Here is a 16,465-nt window from a genome sequence, read left to right as displayed (position 1 = left end):
AAGGTCCTGACTAACCCTTAACCCCTAACCCTTAACCCCTAACCCTGGGGTAAGGACCTGACTAACCCTTAACCCCTAACCCTGGGGTAAGGTCCTGACTAACCCTTAACCCCTAACCCCTTAACCCCCTAACCCTGGGGTAAGGACCTGACTAACCCTTAACCCCTAACCCTGGGGTAAGGACCTGACTAACCCTTAACCCCTAACCCTGGGGTAAGGACCTGACTAACCCTTAACCCCTAACCCTGGGGTAAGGTTCTGACTAACCCTTAACCCCTAACCCTGGGGTAAGGTCCTGACTAACCCTTAACCCCTAACCCTTAACCCCTAACCCTGGGGTAAGGTCCTGACTAACCCTTAACCCCCTAGAGTCGATGTCCGCGGCCCCGTTAGCATAATACAAAAATCTCCATCAAAATCTGTCAGTTTAAGATAGAGATATCCGTTTTTTTTTGGCATGGGCTGCATCTCAATCAACTGCATCCGCTATGTAAGACTTCTGCATCTGTGGTGAAAGGTGACCGAGCTAGAGTGGTGTTTGTCAGACCATGAGACATCCCGAAAATCGTTCTTCTCACGAAAACGTCCGTAGCGTCTGAACGGTTTGGCCCACAAACTATTATGCCCCCTTTATGGAAAGATCAGACTCTCTCTGTTTTGCTCTACGACCCCCAAAAGCATTGCAATGATTGCAATATTTACCTGGAGCTAACCCTGCAGATAGCACTACTGGGTGATCTGAAAAGTCATAGTCAATCGATCAATAATATAATAATACTTTTAGCAAAAATGTTTATTTTCAATGTACAATCTGTAGAAACAATGAGAATCGAAAGGTTCAGAACTTTTGTAAAACATCACAGTACGGTTGAAATATATATGGCAAATAGAAATCCAATATGGATGGTGTTAAGAGATAGATGGGAGGTGTTGAATGGAGCTGAAGGATGGGACTAATAACAACAAGATAACTAATGTAAAACATACTGTGTCCATAATAAGTATATAGGTTATAGGTTAAGAACTTTTGTGAAAGAGCACAGTTAGAAAGATATGGCATATAGAAGCAAACCGGATGGACATCATGAAAATGATCAGAGAGGTTGAGGGTAGAGGAAGTTCAGGAGAAAAAAACAAACAAAATATAATTATTGTAAAATTGACTGTGTCCATCAAATGTATATAGTATGTATAAGCTGGAAGTAGAGGCCTAATCATTGTTGTTCACTAGTTTACTCCAATTAGGGAAGGGGTGGTGGGGTTGGAAAGTAATAAAGGAAAATATGTTTTTAAAAAGGATATATATGTACAGTGGGGGAAAAAAGTATTTAGTCAGCCACCAATTGTGCAAGTTCTCCCACTTAAAAAGATGAGAGAGGCCTGTAATTTTCATCATAGGTACACGTCAACTATGACAGACAAATTGAGAAAAAAAAATCCAGAAAATCACATCGTAGGATTTTTTATGAATTTATTTGCAAATTATGGTGGAAAATAAGTATTTGGTCACCTACAAACAAGCAAGATTTCTGGCTCTCACAGACCTGTAACTTCTTCTTTAAGAGGCTCCTCTGTCCTCCACTCGTTACCTGTATTAATGGCACCTGTTTGAACTTGTTATCAGTATAAAAGACACCTGTCCACAACCTCAAACAGTCACACTCCAAACTCCACTATGGCCAAGACCAAAGAGCTGCCAAAGGACACCAGAAACAAAATTGTAGACCTGCACCAGGCTGGGAAGACTGAATCTGCAATAGGTAAGCAGCTTGGTTTGAAGAAATCAACTGTGGGAGCAATTATTAGGAAATGGAAGACATACAAGACCACTGATAATCTCCCTCGATCTGGGGCTCCACGCAAGATCTCACCCCGTGGGGTCAAAATGATCACAAGAACGGTGAGCAAAAATCCCAGAACCACACGGGGGGACCTAGTGAATGACCTGCAGAGAGCTGGGACCAAAGTAACAAAGCCTACCATCAGTAACACACTACGCCGCCAGGGACTCAAATCCTGCAGTGCCAGACGTGTCCCCCTGCTTAAGCCAGTACATGTCCAGGCCCGTCTGAAGTTTGCTAGAGTGCATTTGGATGATCCAGAAGAGGATTGGGAGAATGTCATATGGTCAGATGAAACCAAAATAGAACTTTTTGGTAAAAACTCAACTCGTCGTGTTTGGAGGACAAAGAATGCTGAGTTGCATCCAAAGAACACCATACCTACTGTGAAGCATGGGGGTGGAAACATCATGCTTTGGGGCTGTTTTTCTGCAAAGGGACCAGGACGACTGATCCGTGTAAAGGAAATAATGAATGGGGCCATGTATCCTGAGATTTTGAGTGAAAACCTCCTTCCATCAGCAAGGGCATTGAAGATGAAACGTGGCTGGGTCTTTCAGCATGACAATGATCCCAAACACACCGCCCGGGCAAAGAAGGAGTGGCTTCGTAAGAAGCATTTCAAGGTCCTGGAGTGGCCTCACCAGTCTCCAGATCTCAACCCCATAGAAAATCTTTGGAGGGAGTTGAAAGTCTGTGTTGCCCAGCGACAGCCCCAAAACATCACTGCTCTAGAGGAGATCTGCATGGAGGAATGGGCCAAAATACCAGCAACAGTGTGTGAAAACCTTGTGAAGACTTACAGAAAACGTTTGACCTGTGTCATTGCCAACAAAGGGTATATAACAAAGGATTGAGAAACTTTTGTTATTGACCAAATACTTATTTTCCACCACCATTTGCAAATAAATTCATTAAAAATCCTACAATGTGATTTTCTGGATTTTTTTTCCTCATTTTGTCTGTCATAGTTGACGTGTACCTATGATGAAAATTACAGGCCTCTCTCCTCTTTTTAAGTGGGAGAACTTGCACAATTGGTGGCTGACTAAATATATTTTTTCCCCACTGTATATGTATTTGTATGTATACAGTACCAGTCAAAGGTTTGGACACACCTACTCATTCAAGGGTTTTTCTATATTTTTACTATTTTCTACATTGTAGAATAATATTGAAGACATCAAAACTATGAAATACCACATATGGAATCATGTAGTAACCAAAAGTTGTATATTTCAGATTCTTCAAATAGCCACCCTTTGCCTTGATGACAGCTTTGCACACTCTTGGCATTCTCTCAACCAGCGTCACCTGGAATGCTTTTCCAACAGTCTTGAAGGAGTTCCCACATATGCTGAGCACTTGTTAGCTGCTTTTCCTTCACTCTGCCGTCCTACTCATCCCAAACCATCTCAATTGGGTTGAGGTCGGGGGATTATGGAGGCCAGGTCATCTGATGCAGCACTCCATCACTCTCCTTCTTGGTAAAATAGCCCTTACACAGCCTGGAGGTGTGTTGGGTCATTGTCCTGTTGAAAAACAAATTATAGTCTCACTAAGCCCAAACCAGATGGGATGGTGTATCGCTGCAGAATGCTGTGGTAGCCATGCTGGTTAAGTGTGCCTTGAATTATAAATAAATCACAGACCGTGTCACCAGCAAAGCACCCCCACACCATAACACCGCCTCCTCCATGCTTTATGGTGGGAAATACACATGCAGAGATCATCCGTTCACCCACACCGCGTCTCACAAAGACAAGCAGGTCTCTTCTTCTTATTGGTGTCCTTTAGTAGTGGTTTCTTTGCAGCAATTCGACCATGAAGGCCTGATTCACACAGTCCCCTCTGAACAGTTGATGTTGAGATATGTCTGTTACTTGAACTCTGTGAAGCATTTATTTGGCCTGCAATTTCTGAGGCTGGTAACTCTAATGAACTTATCCTCTGCAGCAGAGGTAACTCTGGGTCTTCCATTCCTGTGGCGGTCCTCATGAGAGCCAGTTTCATCATAGCGCTTGATGGTTTTTGCGACTGCAATTGAAGAAACTTTCAAAGTTCTTGACATTTTCTGTATTGACTGACCTTCATGTCTTAAAGTAATGATGGACTGTCGTTTCTCTTTGCTTATTTGAGCTGTTCTTGCCATAATATGGACTTGGTCTTTTACCAAATAGGGCTATCTTCTGTATACCCCCCCTACCTTGTCACAACACAGCTGATTGGCTCAAACGCATTAAGACGGAAATATGCCAAGAGTGTGCAAAGCTGTCATCAAGGCAAAGGGTGGCTATTTGAAGAATATAAAATCTATTTTGTTTTGTTTTTTAAAAAATTGGTTACTACATGATTCCATATGTGTTATTTCATAGTTTAGATGTCTTCATTATTATTCTACAATGTAGAAAATAGTAAAAAATTAAGAAAAACCCTTGAATGAGTAGGTGTGTTTCAGCATGACAATGCCCCCGTGCGCAAAGTGAGGTCCATTCAGAATTGGTTGTCGACATCATCGTGGAGGCTGTTTATAGCAGCAAAGGGGGGACCAACTCCATATTAATGCCCATGATTTTGGAATGAGACTTTCGACGAGCAGGTGTCCACCTGAGAGAGACATACTTTTGGTCATGTAGTGTATTTCTGCCTTATGCACCAATTTCATGTTACCCCTATGACCAGAGAAAGTGAAATATTCCTTTATATTAAAAAGACAAGCCACTAATAATAACAACGCAAGCTTATAGGAACACTTTGCTATAGTCGTTCATTGCAGCTGCAGTGCATTTTATGGCTTATAAAAGTGTTGAACCAAGTGTTGACAGTGCTGAATAGCTTAAACAAGAACTAAAGAGTGGCGCAGTGGTCTAAGGCACTGCATTGCAGTGCTAGCTGTGCCACTAGAGATCCTGGTTCGAATCCAGGCTCTGTCGTAGCTGGCCGCGACCGGGAGACCCATGGGGCGGCGCACAATTGGCCCAGCGTCGTCCAGGGTAGGGGAGGGAATGGCCGGCAGGGATGTAGCTCAGTTGGTAGAGCATGGCGTTTGCAACGCCAGGGTTGTGGGTTCGATTCCCACGGGGGATATGAAAAAAATAAAATAATAATGTAAGGACCTGACTAACCCTTAACTCCTAACCCTGGGGTAAGGACCTGACTAACCCTTAATCCCTAACCATGGGGTAAGGACCTGACTAACCCTTAACCCCTAACCCTGGGGTAAGGACCTGACTAACCCTTAACCCCTAACCCTGGGGTAAGGACCTGACTAACCCTTAACCCCTAACCCTGGGGTAAGGACCTGACTAACCCTTAACCCCTAACCCTGGGGTAAGGACCTGACTAACCCTTAACCCCTAACCCTGGGGTAAGGACCTGACTAACCCTTAACCCCTAACCCTGGGGTAAGGACCTGACTAACCCTTAACCCCCTAACCCTTAACCCCTAACCCTGGGGTAAGGACCTGACTAACCCTTAACCCCTAACCCTGGGGTAAGGACCTGACTAACCCTTAACCCCTAACCCTGGGGTAAGGACCTGACTAACCCTTAACCCCTAACCCTGGGGTAAGGACCTGACTAACCCTTAACCCCTAACCCTGGGGTAAGGACCTGACTAACCCTTAACCCCTAACCCTGGGGTAAGGACCTGACTAACCCTTAACCCCTAACCCTGGGGTAAGGACCTGACTAACCCTTAACCCCTAACCCTGGGGTAAGGACCTGACTAACCCTTAACCCCTAACCCTTAACCCCTAACCCTGGGGTAAGGACCTGACTAACCCTTAACCCCTAACCCTGGGGTAAGGACCTGACTAACCCTTAACCCCTAACCCTGGGGTAAGGACCTGACTAACCCTTAACCCCTAACCCTGGGGTGAGGACCTGACTAACCCTTAACCCCTAACCCTTAACCCCTAACCCTGGGGGTAAGGACCTGACTAACCCTTAACCCCTAACCCTGGGGTAAGGACCTGACTAACCCTTAACCCCTAACCCTGGGGTAAGGACCTGACTAACCCTTAACCCCTAACCCTGGGGTAAGGACCTGACTAACCCTTAACCCCTAACCCTGGGGTAAGGACCTGACTAACCCTTAACCCCTAACCCTGGGGTAAGGACCTGACTAACCCTTAACCCCTAACCCTGGGGTAAGGACCTGACTAACCCTTAACCCCTAACCCTGGGGTAAGGACCTGACTAACCCTTAACCCCTAACCCTGGGGTAAGGACCTGACTAACCCTTAACCCCTAACCCTGGGGTAAGGACCTGACTAACCCTTAACCCCTAACCCTTAACCCCTAACCCTGGGGTAAGGACCTGACTAACCCTTAACCCCCTAACCCTGGGGTAAGGACCTGACTAACCCTTAACCCCTAACCCTGGGGTAAGGACCTGACTAACCCTTAACCCCTAACCCTTAACCCCTAACCCTGGGGTAAGGACCTGACTAACCCTTAACCCCTAACCCTGGGGTAAGGACCTGACTAACCCTTAACCCCTAACCCTTAACCCCTAACCCTGGGGTAAGGACCTGACTAACCCTTAACCCCTAACCCTGTGGTAAGGACCTGACTAACCCTTAACCCCTAACCCTGGGGTAAGGACCTGACTAACCCTTAACCCCTAACCCTGGGGTAAGGACCTGACTAACCCTTAACCCCTAACCCTTAACCCCTAACCCTGGGGTAAGGACCTGACTAACCCTTAACCCCTAACCCTGGGGTAAGGACCTGACTAACCCTTAACCCCTAACCCTGGGGTAAGGACCCGACTAACCCTTAACCCCTAACCCTGGGGTAAGGACCTGACTAACCCTTAACCCCTAACCCTGGGGTAAGGACCTGACTAACCCTTAACCCCTAACCCTGGGGTAAGGACCTGACTAACCCTTAACCCCTAACCCTGGGGTAAGGACCTGACTAACCCTTAACCCCTAACCCTGGGGTAAGGACCTGACTAACCCTTAACCCCTAACCCTGGGGTAAGGACCTGACTAACCCTTAACCCCTAACCCTGGTGTAAGGACCTGACTAACCCTTAACCCCCTAACCCTGGGGTAAGGACCTGACTAACCCTTAACCCCTAACCCTTAACCCCTAACCCTGGGGTAAGGACCTGACTAACCCTTAACCCCTAACCCTGGGGTAAGGACCTGACTAACCCTTAACCCCTAACCCTTAACCCCTAACCCTGGGGTAAGGACCTGACTAACCCTTAACCCCTAACCCTGGGGTAAGGACCTGACTAACCCTTAACCCCTAACCCCTAACCCTGGGGTAAGGACCTGACTAACCCTTAACCCCTAACCCTGGGGTAAGGACCTGACTAACCCTTAACCCCTAACCCTGGGGTAAGGACCTGACTAACCCTTAACCCCTAACCCCTAACCCTGGGGTAAGGACCTGACTAACCCTTAACCCCTAACCCTGGGGTAAGGACCTGACTAACCCTTAACCCCTAACCCTGGGGTAAGGACCTGACTAACCCTTAACCCCTAACCCTGGGGTAAGGACCTGACTAACCCTTAACCCCTAACCCTGGGGTAAGGACCTGACTAACCCTTAACCCCTAACCCTGGGGTAAGGACCTGACTAACCCTTAACCCCTAACCCTGGGGTAAGGACCTGACTAACCCTTAACCCCTAACCCTGGGGTAAGGACCTGACTAACCCTTAACCCCTAACCCTGGTGTAAGGACCTGACTAACCCTTAACCCCTAACCCTGGGGTAAGGACCTGACTAACCCTTAACCCCTAACCCTTAACCCCTAACCCTGGGGTAAGGACCTGACTAACCCTTAACCCCTAACCCTGGGGTAAGGACCTGACTAACCCTTAACCCCTAACCCTTAACCCCTAACCCTGGGGTAAGGACCTGACTAACCCTTAACCCCTAACCCTGGGGTAAGGACCTGACTAACCCTTAACCCCTAACCCTGGGGTAAGGACCTGACTAACCCTTAACCCCTAACCCTTAACCCCTAACCCTGGGGTAAGGACCTGACTAACCCTTAACCCCTAACCCTGGGGTAAGGACCTGACTAACCCTTAACCCCTAACCCTTAACCCCTAACCCTGGGGTAAGGACCTGACTAACCCTTAACCCCTAACCCTGGGGTAAGGATCTGACTAACCCTTAACCCCTAACCCTGGGGTAAGGACCTGACTAACCCTTAACCCCTAACCCCTAACCCTGGGGTAAGGACCTGACTAACCCTTAACCCCTAACCCTGGGGTAAGGACCTGACTAACCCTTAACCCCCTAACCCTGGGGTAAGGACCTGACTAACCCTTAACCCCTAACCCTTAACCCCTAACCCTGGGGTAAGGACCTGACTAACCCTTAACCCCTAACCCTGGGGTAAGGACCTGACTAACCCTTAACCCCTAACCCTGGGGTAAGGACCTGACTAACCCTTAACCCCTAACCCTGGGGTAAGGACCTGACTAACCCTTAACCCCTAACCCTGGGGTAAGGACCTGACTAACCCTTAACCCCTAACCCTGGGGTAAGGACCTGACTAACCCTTAACCCCTAACCCTGGGGTAAAGTCCTGACTAACCCTTAACCCCTAACCCTGGGGTAAGGACCTGACTAACCCTTAACCCCTAACCCTGGGGTAAGGACCTGACTAACCCTTAACCCCTAACCCTTAACCCCTAACCCTGGGGTAAGGACCTGACTAACCCTTAACCCCTAACCCTGGGGTAAAGACCTGACTAACCCTTAACCCTTAACCCCTAACCCTTAACCCCTAACCCTTAACCCCTAACCCTTAACCCTTAACCCCTAACCCTTAACCCCTAACCCTTAACCCCTAACCCCTAACCCCTAACCCCTAACCCTTAACCCCTAACCCTTAACCCCATAACCCTTAACCCCTTAACCCTAACCCCTAACCCTTAACCCCTAACCCTTAACCCTTAACCCCTAACCCTTAACCCCTAACACGCCACTCTGCTGCTCTGGTGGTGTTCCCTGAAGTCTTCTGGAACCCTGGAGTAAGGTTCTAACCCTGACCTCTTAACGTCTTACCCAGGGGTGTAAAACTCATTTTGCCCCGGGGGTCGCATTCGGTCTTCAATGAGTTGTAGTTTTTGTCGTTTTATTCGATGCTCCCTGACTGTCTAGCTTTCAATTTGGTGGTTATTAGCCAGCTGGATACAGTCAAAAACGGTATGAATGTAGATCCATTATCATTTCTACACAGTTTGAATTTGGTTTTAGTCATTTTAAAGTATATTGAGTTTGTTTTGACACCTCTGCCGTAACCCCTCACCTTGCACTCTGCTGGTCTGGTGGTATTCTTTGAGCTGTTCTGGAACCCTAACCCTGACCCTAACCTGCCTGTTTAAGGAAGGAATGTTCTAATACTGAGAGTATGGGCTGGTAGTGGTTCATGGGGGTGGGTCCCAACTAATGTAGCCTCATGAAGGGACTTCACCTTCCCTGAAATCCCCCAGAGTGATTAACCCTTAACCCCTAACCCCTTAACCCCTATCCCCCAGAGTGATTAACCCTTAACCCCTATCCCCTTAACCCCTATCCCCCAGAGTGATTAACCCTAACCCCTAACCCCTTAACCCCTATCCCCCAGAGTGATTAACCCTTAACCCCTAACCCCTTAACCCCTATCCCCCAGAGTGATTAACCCTTAACCCCTAACCCCTTAACCCCTATCCCCCAGAGTGATTAACCCTTAACCCTTAACCCCTATCCCCCAGAGTGATTAACCCTTAACCCTTAACCCCTATCCCCCAGAGTGATTAACCCTTAACCCCTAACCCCTTAACCCCTATCCCCCAGAGTGATTAACCCTTAACCCCTAACCCCTTAACCCCTATCCCCCAGAGTGATTAACCCTTAACCCCTAACCCCTTAACCCCTATCCCCCAGAGTGATTAACCCCTACCCCTTAACCCCTATCCCCCAGAGTGATTAACCCTTAACCCCTAACCCCTTAACCCCTATCCCCCAGAGTGATTAACCCTTAACCCCTAACCCCTTAACCCCTATCCCCCAGAGTGATTAACCCTTAACCCCTAACCCCTTAACCCCTATCCCCCAGAGTGATTAACCCTTAACCCCCTAACCCCTTAACCCCTATCCCCCAGAGTGATTAACCCTTAACCCCTAACCCCTAACCCCCTATCCCCCAGAGTGATTAACCCTTAACCCCTAACCCCTTAACCCCTATCCCCCAGAGTGATTAACCCTTAACCCCTATCCCCTTAACCCCTATCCCCCAGAGTGATTAACCCTTAACCCCTATCCCCTTAACCCCTATCCCCCAGAGTGATTAACCCTTAACCCCTATCCCCTTAACCCCTATCCCCCAGAGTGATTAACCCTCCCTATCCCCTTAACCCCTATCCCCCAGAGTGATTAACCCTTAACCCCTAACCCCTTAACCCCTATCCCCCCAGAGTGATTAACCCTTAACCCCCTAACCCCCTTAACCCCTATCCCCCAGAGTGATTAACCCTTAACCCCTAACCCCTTAACCCCTATCCCCCAGAGTGATTAACCCTTAACCCCTAACCCCTTAACCCCTATCCCCCAGAGTGATTAACCCTTAACCCCTAACCCCTTAACCCCTATCCCCCAGAGTGATTAACCCTAACCCCTAACCCCTTAACCCCTATCCCCCAGAGTGATTAACCCTTAACCCCTAACCCCTACCTATCCCCCAGAGTGATTAACCCTTAACCCCTATCCCCTTAACCCCTATCCCCCAGAGTGATTAACCCTTAACCCCTAACCCCTTAACCCCTATCCCCCAGAGTGATTAACCCTTAACCCCTAACCCCTTAACCCCTATCCCCCAGAGTGATTAACCCCTTAACCCCTTAACCCCTATCCCCCAGAGTGATTAACCCCTAACCCCTTAACCCCTATCCCCCAGAGTGATTAACCCTTAACCCCTAACCCCTTAACCCCTATCCCCCAGAGTGATTAACCCTTAACCCCTAACCCCTTAACCCCTATCCCCCAGAGTGATTAACCCTTAACCCCTAACCCCTTAACCCCTATCCCCCAGAGTGATTAACCCTTAACCCCTAACCCCTTAACCCCTATCCCCAGAGTGATTAACCCTTAACCCCTAACCCCTTAACCCCTATCCCCCAGAGTGATTAACCCTTAACCCCTAACCCCTTAACCCCTATCCCCCAGAGTGATTAACCCTTAACCCCTATCCCCTTAACCCCTATCCCCCAGAGTGATTAACCCTTAACCCCTATCCCCTTAACCCCTATCCCCCAGAGTGATTTACCCTTAACCCCTAACCCCTTAACCCCTATCCCCCAGAGTGATTAACCCTTAACCCCTAACCCCTTAACCCCTATCCCCCAGAGTGATTAACCCTTAACCCCTAACCCCTTAACCCCTATCCCCCAGAGTGATTAACCCTTAACCCCTAACCCCTTAACCCCTATCCCCAGAGTGATTAACCCTTAACCCCTAACCCCTTAACCCCTATCCCCCAGAGTGATTAACCCTTAACCCCTAACCCCTTAACCCCTATCCCCCAGAGTGATTAACCCTTAACCCCTAACCCCTTAACCCCTATCCCCCAGAGTGATTAACCCTTAACCCCTAACCCCTTAACCCCTATCCCCCGGTGATTACATTTGCTATTCACTTGAACGTTACCAAACAGAGTGACAGGGACTTGGTTGACTGAAAAGTTCTGAATGCTAGTGAAACCTACAGCTGCTCTGTACTGTTCATATATCCTCCTATACTGTTTACCATACTCATAATGATGTCCTCTGGAATCTATCAGATAATGATCCAGGCTGAGGACAGAGTGCATCGTATCGGTCAGACCAGCAACGTGGACATTCACTACCTGGTCGCCAAGGGAACCGCAGATGACTACCTGTGGTAAGTCTGCTCCTCCTACTGTTGAATCGATCTGAACTGAATCTATTAGGTGATATATTTCTGAAGAAACCCTTTTGTATGTATGTAGGCCCATGATCCAGGAGAAGATGAATGTTCTGGAGCAGGTGGGGCTCTCAGAATCCAACCTGTTAGAGAAGGCAGAGTCTGCCAGATTCCACTCCAAGGTGAGATGGGCTACACAGTGCCCTTACACAGGCCTTACGCACCCCTTACACACCCCTTACACACCCCTTACACAGGCCTTACACAGGCCTTACATACCCCTTACACACCCCTTACACAGGCCTTACACACCCCTTACACAGGCCTTACACAGGCCTTACGCACACCTTACACACCCCTTATACAGGCCTTACACACCCCTTACACACCCCTTACACAGGCCTTACACACCCCTTACACACCCCTTACACAGGCCTTACACAGGCCTTACGCACACCTTACACACCCCTTATACAGGCATTACACAGGCCTTACACAGGCCTTACACAGGCCTTACATACCCCTTACACAGGCCTTACACACCCCTTACACAGGCCTTACACACCCCTTACATACCCCTTACACAGGCCTTACACACCCCTTACACAGGCCTTACACACCCCTTACACACCCCTTACACACCCCTTAAACAGGCCTTACACAGGCCTTACACACCCCTTACACACCCCTTACACACCCCTTAAACAGGCCATACACACCCCTTACACACCCCTTACACACCCCTTAAACAGGCCTTACACAGGCCTTACACACCCCTTACACACCCCTTACACAGGCCTTACACACCCCTTACATACCCCTTACACAGGCCTTACACACCCCTTACACACGCCCTTACACACCCCTTACACACCCCTTAAACAGGCCTTACACAGGCCTTACACACCCCTTACACACCCCTTAAACAGGCCTTACACACCCCTTACACACCCCTTAAACAGGCCTTAAACACCCCTTACACACCCCTTACACACCCCTTACACACCCCTTACATACCCCATATTCTGTGTTATGAAGTGTTTCTGTGTTATGAAGTGTTTCTGTGTTATGTAGTGTTTCTGTGTTATGTAGTGTTTCTGTGTTATGTAGTGTTTCTGTGTTATGTAGTGTTTCTGTGTTGTGTAGTGTTTCTGTGTTATGTAGTGTTTCTGTGTTGTGTAGTGTTTCTGTGTTATGTAGTGTTTCTGTGTTATGTAGTGTTTCTGTGTTATGAAGTGTTTCTGTGTTATGAAGTGTTTCTGTGTTATGTAGTGTTTCTGTGTTATGTAGTGTTTCTGTGTTATGTAGTGTTTCTGTGTTATGTAGTGTTTCTGTGTTATGTAGTGTTTCTGTGTTATGTAGTGTTTCTGTGTTGTGTAGTGTTTCTGTGTTGTGTAGTGTTTCTGTGTTGTGTAGTGTTTCTGTGTTATGTAGTGTTTCTGTGTTATGTAGTGTTTCTGTGTTATGAAGTGTTTCTGTGTTATGAAGTGTTTCTGTGTTATGTAGTGTTTCTGTGTTATGTAGTGTTTCTGTGTTATGTAGTGTTTCTGTGTTATGTAGTGTTTCTGTGTTATGTAGTGTTTCTGTGTTATGTAGTGTTTCTGTGTTATGTAGTGTTTCTGTGTTATGTAGTGTTTCTGTGTGTTATGTAGTGTTTCTGTGTTGTGTAGTGTTTCTGTGTTATGAAGTGTTTCTGTGTTATGTAGTGTTTCTGTGTTATGTAGTGTTTCTGTGTTATGTAGTGTTTCTGTGTTATGTAGTGTTTCTGTGTTGTGTAGTGTTTCTGTGTTGTGTAGTGTTTCTGTGTTATGTAGTGTTTCTGTGTTATGTAGTGTTTCTGTGTGTTATGTAGTGTTTCTGTGTGTTATGTAGTGTTTCTGTGTTATGTAGTGTTTCTGTGTTATGTAGTGTTTCTGTGTTATGTAGTGTTTCTGTGTTATGTAGTGTTTCTGTGTTATGTAGTGTTTCTGTGTTATGTAGTGTTTCTGTGTTATGTAGTGTTTCTGTGTTATGTAGTGTTTCTGTGTTGTGTAGTGTTTCTGTGTTATGTAGTGTTTCTGTGTTATGTAGTGTTTCTGTGTTATGTAGTGTTTCTGTGTTATGAAGTGTTTCTGTGTTATGAAGTGTTTCTGTGTTATGTCGTGTTTCTGTGTTATGTAGTGTTTCTGTGTTATGTAGTGTTTCTGTGTTATGAAGTGTTTCTGTGTTATGTAGTGTTTCTGTGTTATGTAGTGTTTCTGTGTTATGTAGTGTTTCTGTGTTATGTAGTGTTTCTGTGTGTTATGTAGTGTTTCTGTGTGTTATGTAGTGTTTCTGTGTGTTATGTAGTGTTTCTGTGTTATGAAGTGTTTCTGTGTTATGTAGTGTTTCTGTGTTATGTAGTGTTTCTGTGTTATGTAGTGTTTCTGTGTTGTGTAGTGTTTCTGTGTTGTGTAGTGTTTCTGTGTTATGTAGTGTTTCTGTGTTATGTAGTGTTTCTGTGTTATGTAGTGTTTCTGTGTTATGTAGTGTTTCTGTGTTATGTAGTGTTTCTGTGTTATGTAGTGTTTCTGTGTTATGTAGTGTTTCTGTGTTATGTAGTGTTTCTGTGTTATGTAGTGTTTCTGTGTTATGAAGTGTTTCTGTGTTATGAAGTGTTTCTGTGTTATGAAGTGTTTCTGTGTTATGTAGTGTTTCTGTGTTATGTAGTGTTTCTGTGTTAAATCAAATCAAATCAAATTTTATTGGTCACATGCGCCGAATACAACAGGTGCAGACATTACAGTGAAATGCTTACTTACAGCCCTTAACCAACAGTGCATTTATTTTAAACAAAAAAAGTAAGAATAAAACAACAACAAAAAAAGTGTTGAGAAAAAACGAGCAGAATTAAAATAAAGTGACAGTAGGGAGGCTATATATACAGTAAAATAAAGTGACAGTAGGGAGGCTATATATACAGGGGGGTACCGTTGCAGAGTCAATGTGCGGGGGGCACCGACTAGTTGAGGTAGTTGAGGTAATATGTACATGTGGGTAGAGTTAAAGTGACTATGCATAAATACTTAACAGAGTAGCAGCAGCGTAAAAAGGATGGGGTGGGGGGCAGTGCAAATAGTCCGGGTAGCCATGATTAGCTGTTCAGGAGTCTTATGGCTTGGGGGTAGAAGCTGTTGAGAAGTCTTTTGGACCTAGACTTGGCACTCCGGTACCGCTTGCCGTGCGGTAGCAGAGAGAACAGTCTATGACTAGGGTGGCTGGAGTCTTTGACAATTTTGAGGGCCTTCCTCTGACACCGCCTGGTATAGAGGTCCTGGATGGCAGGGAGCTTTGCCCCAGTGATGTACTGGGCCGTACGCACTACCCTCTGTAGTGCCTTGCGGTCAGAGGCCAAGCAGTTGCCATACCAGGCGGTGATGCAACCAGTCAGGATGCTCTCGATGGTGCAGCTGTATAATTTTTTGAGGATCTGAGGACCCATGCCAAATCTTTTTAGTCTCCTGAGGGGGAATAGGCTTTGTCGTGTCCTCTTCACGACTGTCTTGGTGTGTTTGGACCATGATAGTTCGTTGGTGATGTGGACACCAAGGAACTTGAAGCTCTCAACCTGTTCCACTACAGCCCCGTCGATGAGAATGGGGGCGTGCTCAGTCCTCTTTTTTTTCCCTGTAGTCCACAATCATCTCCTTTGTCTTGGTCACGTTGAGGGAGAGGTTGTTGTCCTGGCACCACACGGCCAGATCTCTGACCTCCTCCCTATAGGCTGTCTCATCGTTGTCGGTGATCAGGCCTACCACTGTTGTGTCGTCGGCAAACTTAATGATGGTGTTGGAGTCGTGCCTGGCCATGCAGTCATGGGTGAACAGAGAGTACAGGAGGGGACTGAGCACGCACCCCTGAGGGGCCCCCGTGTTGAGGATCAGTGTGGCAGATGTGTTGTTACCTACCCTTACCACCTGGGGGCGGCCCGTCAGGAAGTCCAGGATCCAGTTGCAGAGGGAGGTGTTTAGTCCCAGGATCCTTAGCTTAGTGATGAGCTTAGAGGGCACTATGGTGTTGAATGCTGAGCTGTAGTCAATGAATAGCATTCTCACGTAGGTGTTCCTCTTGTCCAGGTGGGAAAGGGCAGTGTGGAATGCGATAGAGATTGCATCATCTGTGGATCTGTTGGGGCGGTATGCAAATTGGAGTGGGTCTAGGGTTTCTGGGATTATGCTGTTGATGTGAGCCATGACCAGTCTTTCAAAGCACTTCATGGCTACAGACGTCAGTGCTACGGGTCGGTAGTCATTTAGGCAGGTTATCTTAGAGTTCTTGGGCACGGGGACTATGGTGGTCTGCTTGAAACATGTTGGTATTACAGACTCAGTCAGGGACATGTTGAAAATGTCAGTGAAGACACTTGCCAGTTGGTCAGCACATGCTCGGAGTACACGTCCTGGTAATCCGTCTGGCCCTGCGGCCTTGTGAATGTTGACCTGCTTAAAAGTCTTACTCACATCGGCTACGGAGAGCGTGATCACATAGTCGTCCGGAACAGCTGGTGCTCTCATGCATGCTTCAGTGTTGCTTGCCTCGAAGCGAGCATAGAAGTGGTTTAGCTCGTCTGGTAGGCTTGTGTCACTGGGCAGCTCGCAGCTCACTGTGTTATGTAGTGTTTCTGTGTTATGTAGTGTTTCTGTGTTATGTAGTGTTTCTGTGTTATGTAGTGTTTCTGTGTTATGTAGTGTTTCTGTGTTATGTAGTGTTT

General features: G+C 46.9%; 1 protein-coding gene across 3 annotated transcripts in view; it reads left to right on the top strand.

Moving 5' to 3' along the window:
* The window catches only part of smarcal1 (SWI/SNF related, matrix associated, actin dependent regulator of chromatin, subfamily a-like 1), a 39,793-nt gene that overhangs the window by 22,165 nt on the left and 1,163 nt on the right, over positions 1 to 16,465 (top strand). For all 3 annotated transcript variants that reach the window (XM_041868755.2, XM_041868756.2, XM_041868754.2), the window contains 2 exons: positions 11,633 to 11,733; positions 11,822 to 11,918. In XM_041868755.2, coding sequence (XP_041724689.2) covers positions 11,633 to 11,733; positions 11,822 to 11,918 — 198 coding nt within the window. The remainder of the gene's footprint in view (positions 1 to 11,632; positions 11,734 to 11,821; positions 11,919 to 16,465) is intronic.

Source organism: Coregonus clupeaformis, unplaced genomic scaffold (genome assembly GCF_020615455.1).
Source record: "Coregonus clupeaformis isolate EN_2021a unplaced genomic scaffold, ASM2061545v1 scaf0495, whole genome shotgun sequence".
Lineage (NCBI taxonomy): Eukaryota > Metazoa > Chordata > Actinopteri > Salmoniformes > Salmonidae > Coregonus > Coregonus clupeaformis.
This window is presented reverse-complemented; position numbering and strand designations above follow the sequence as displayed.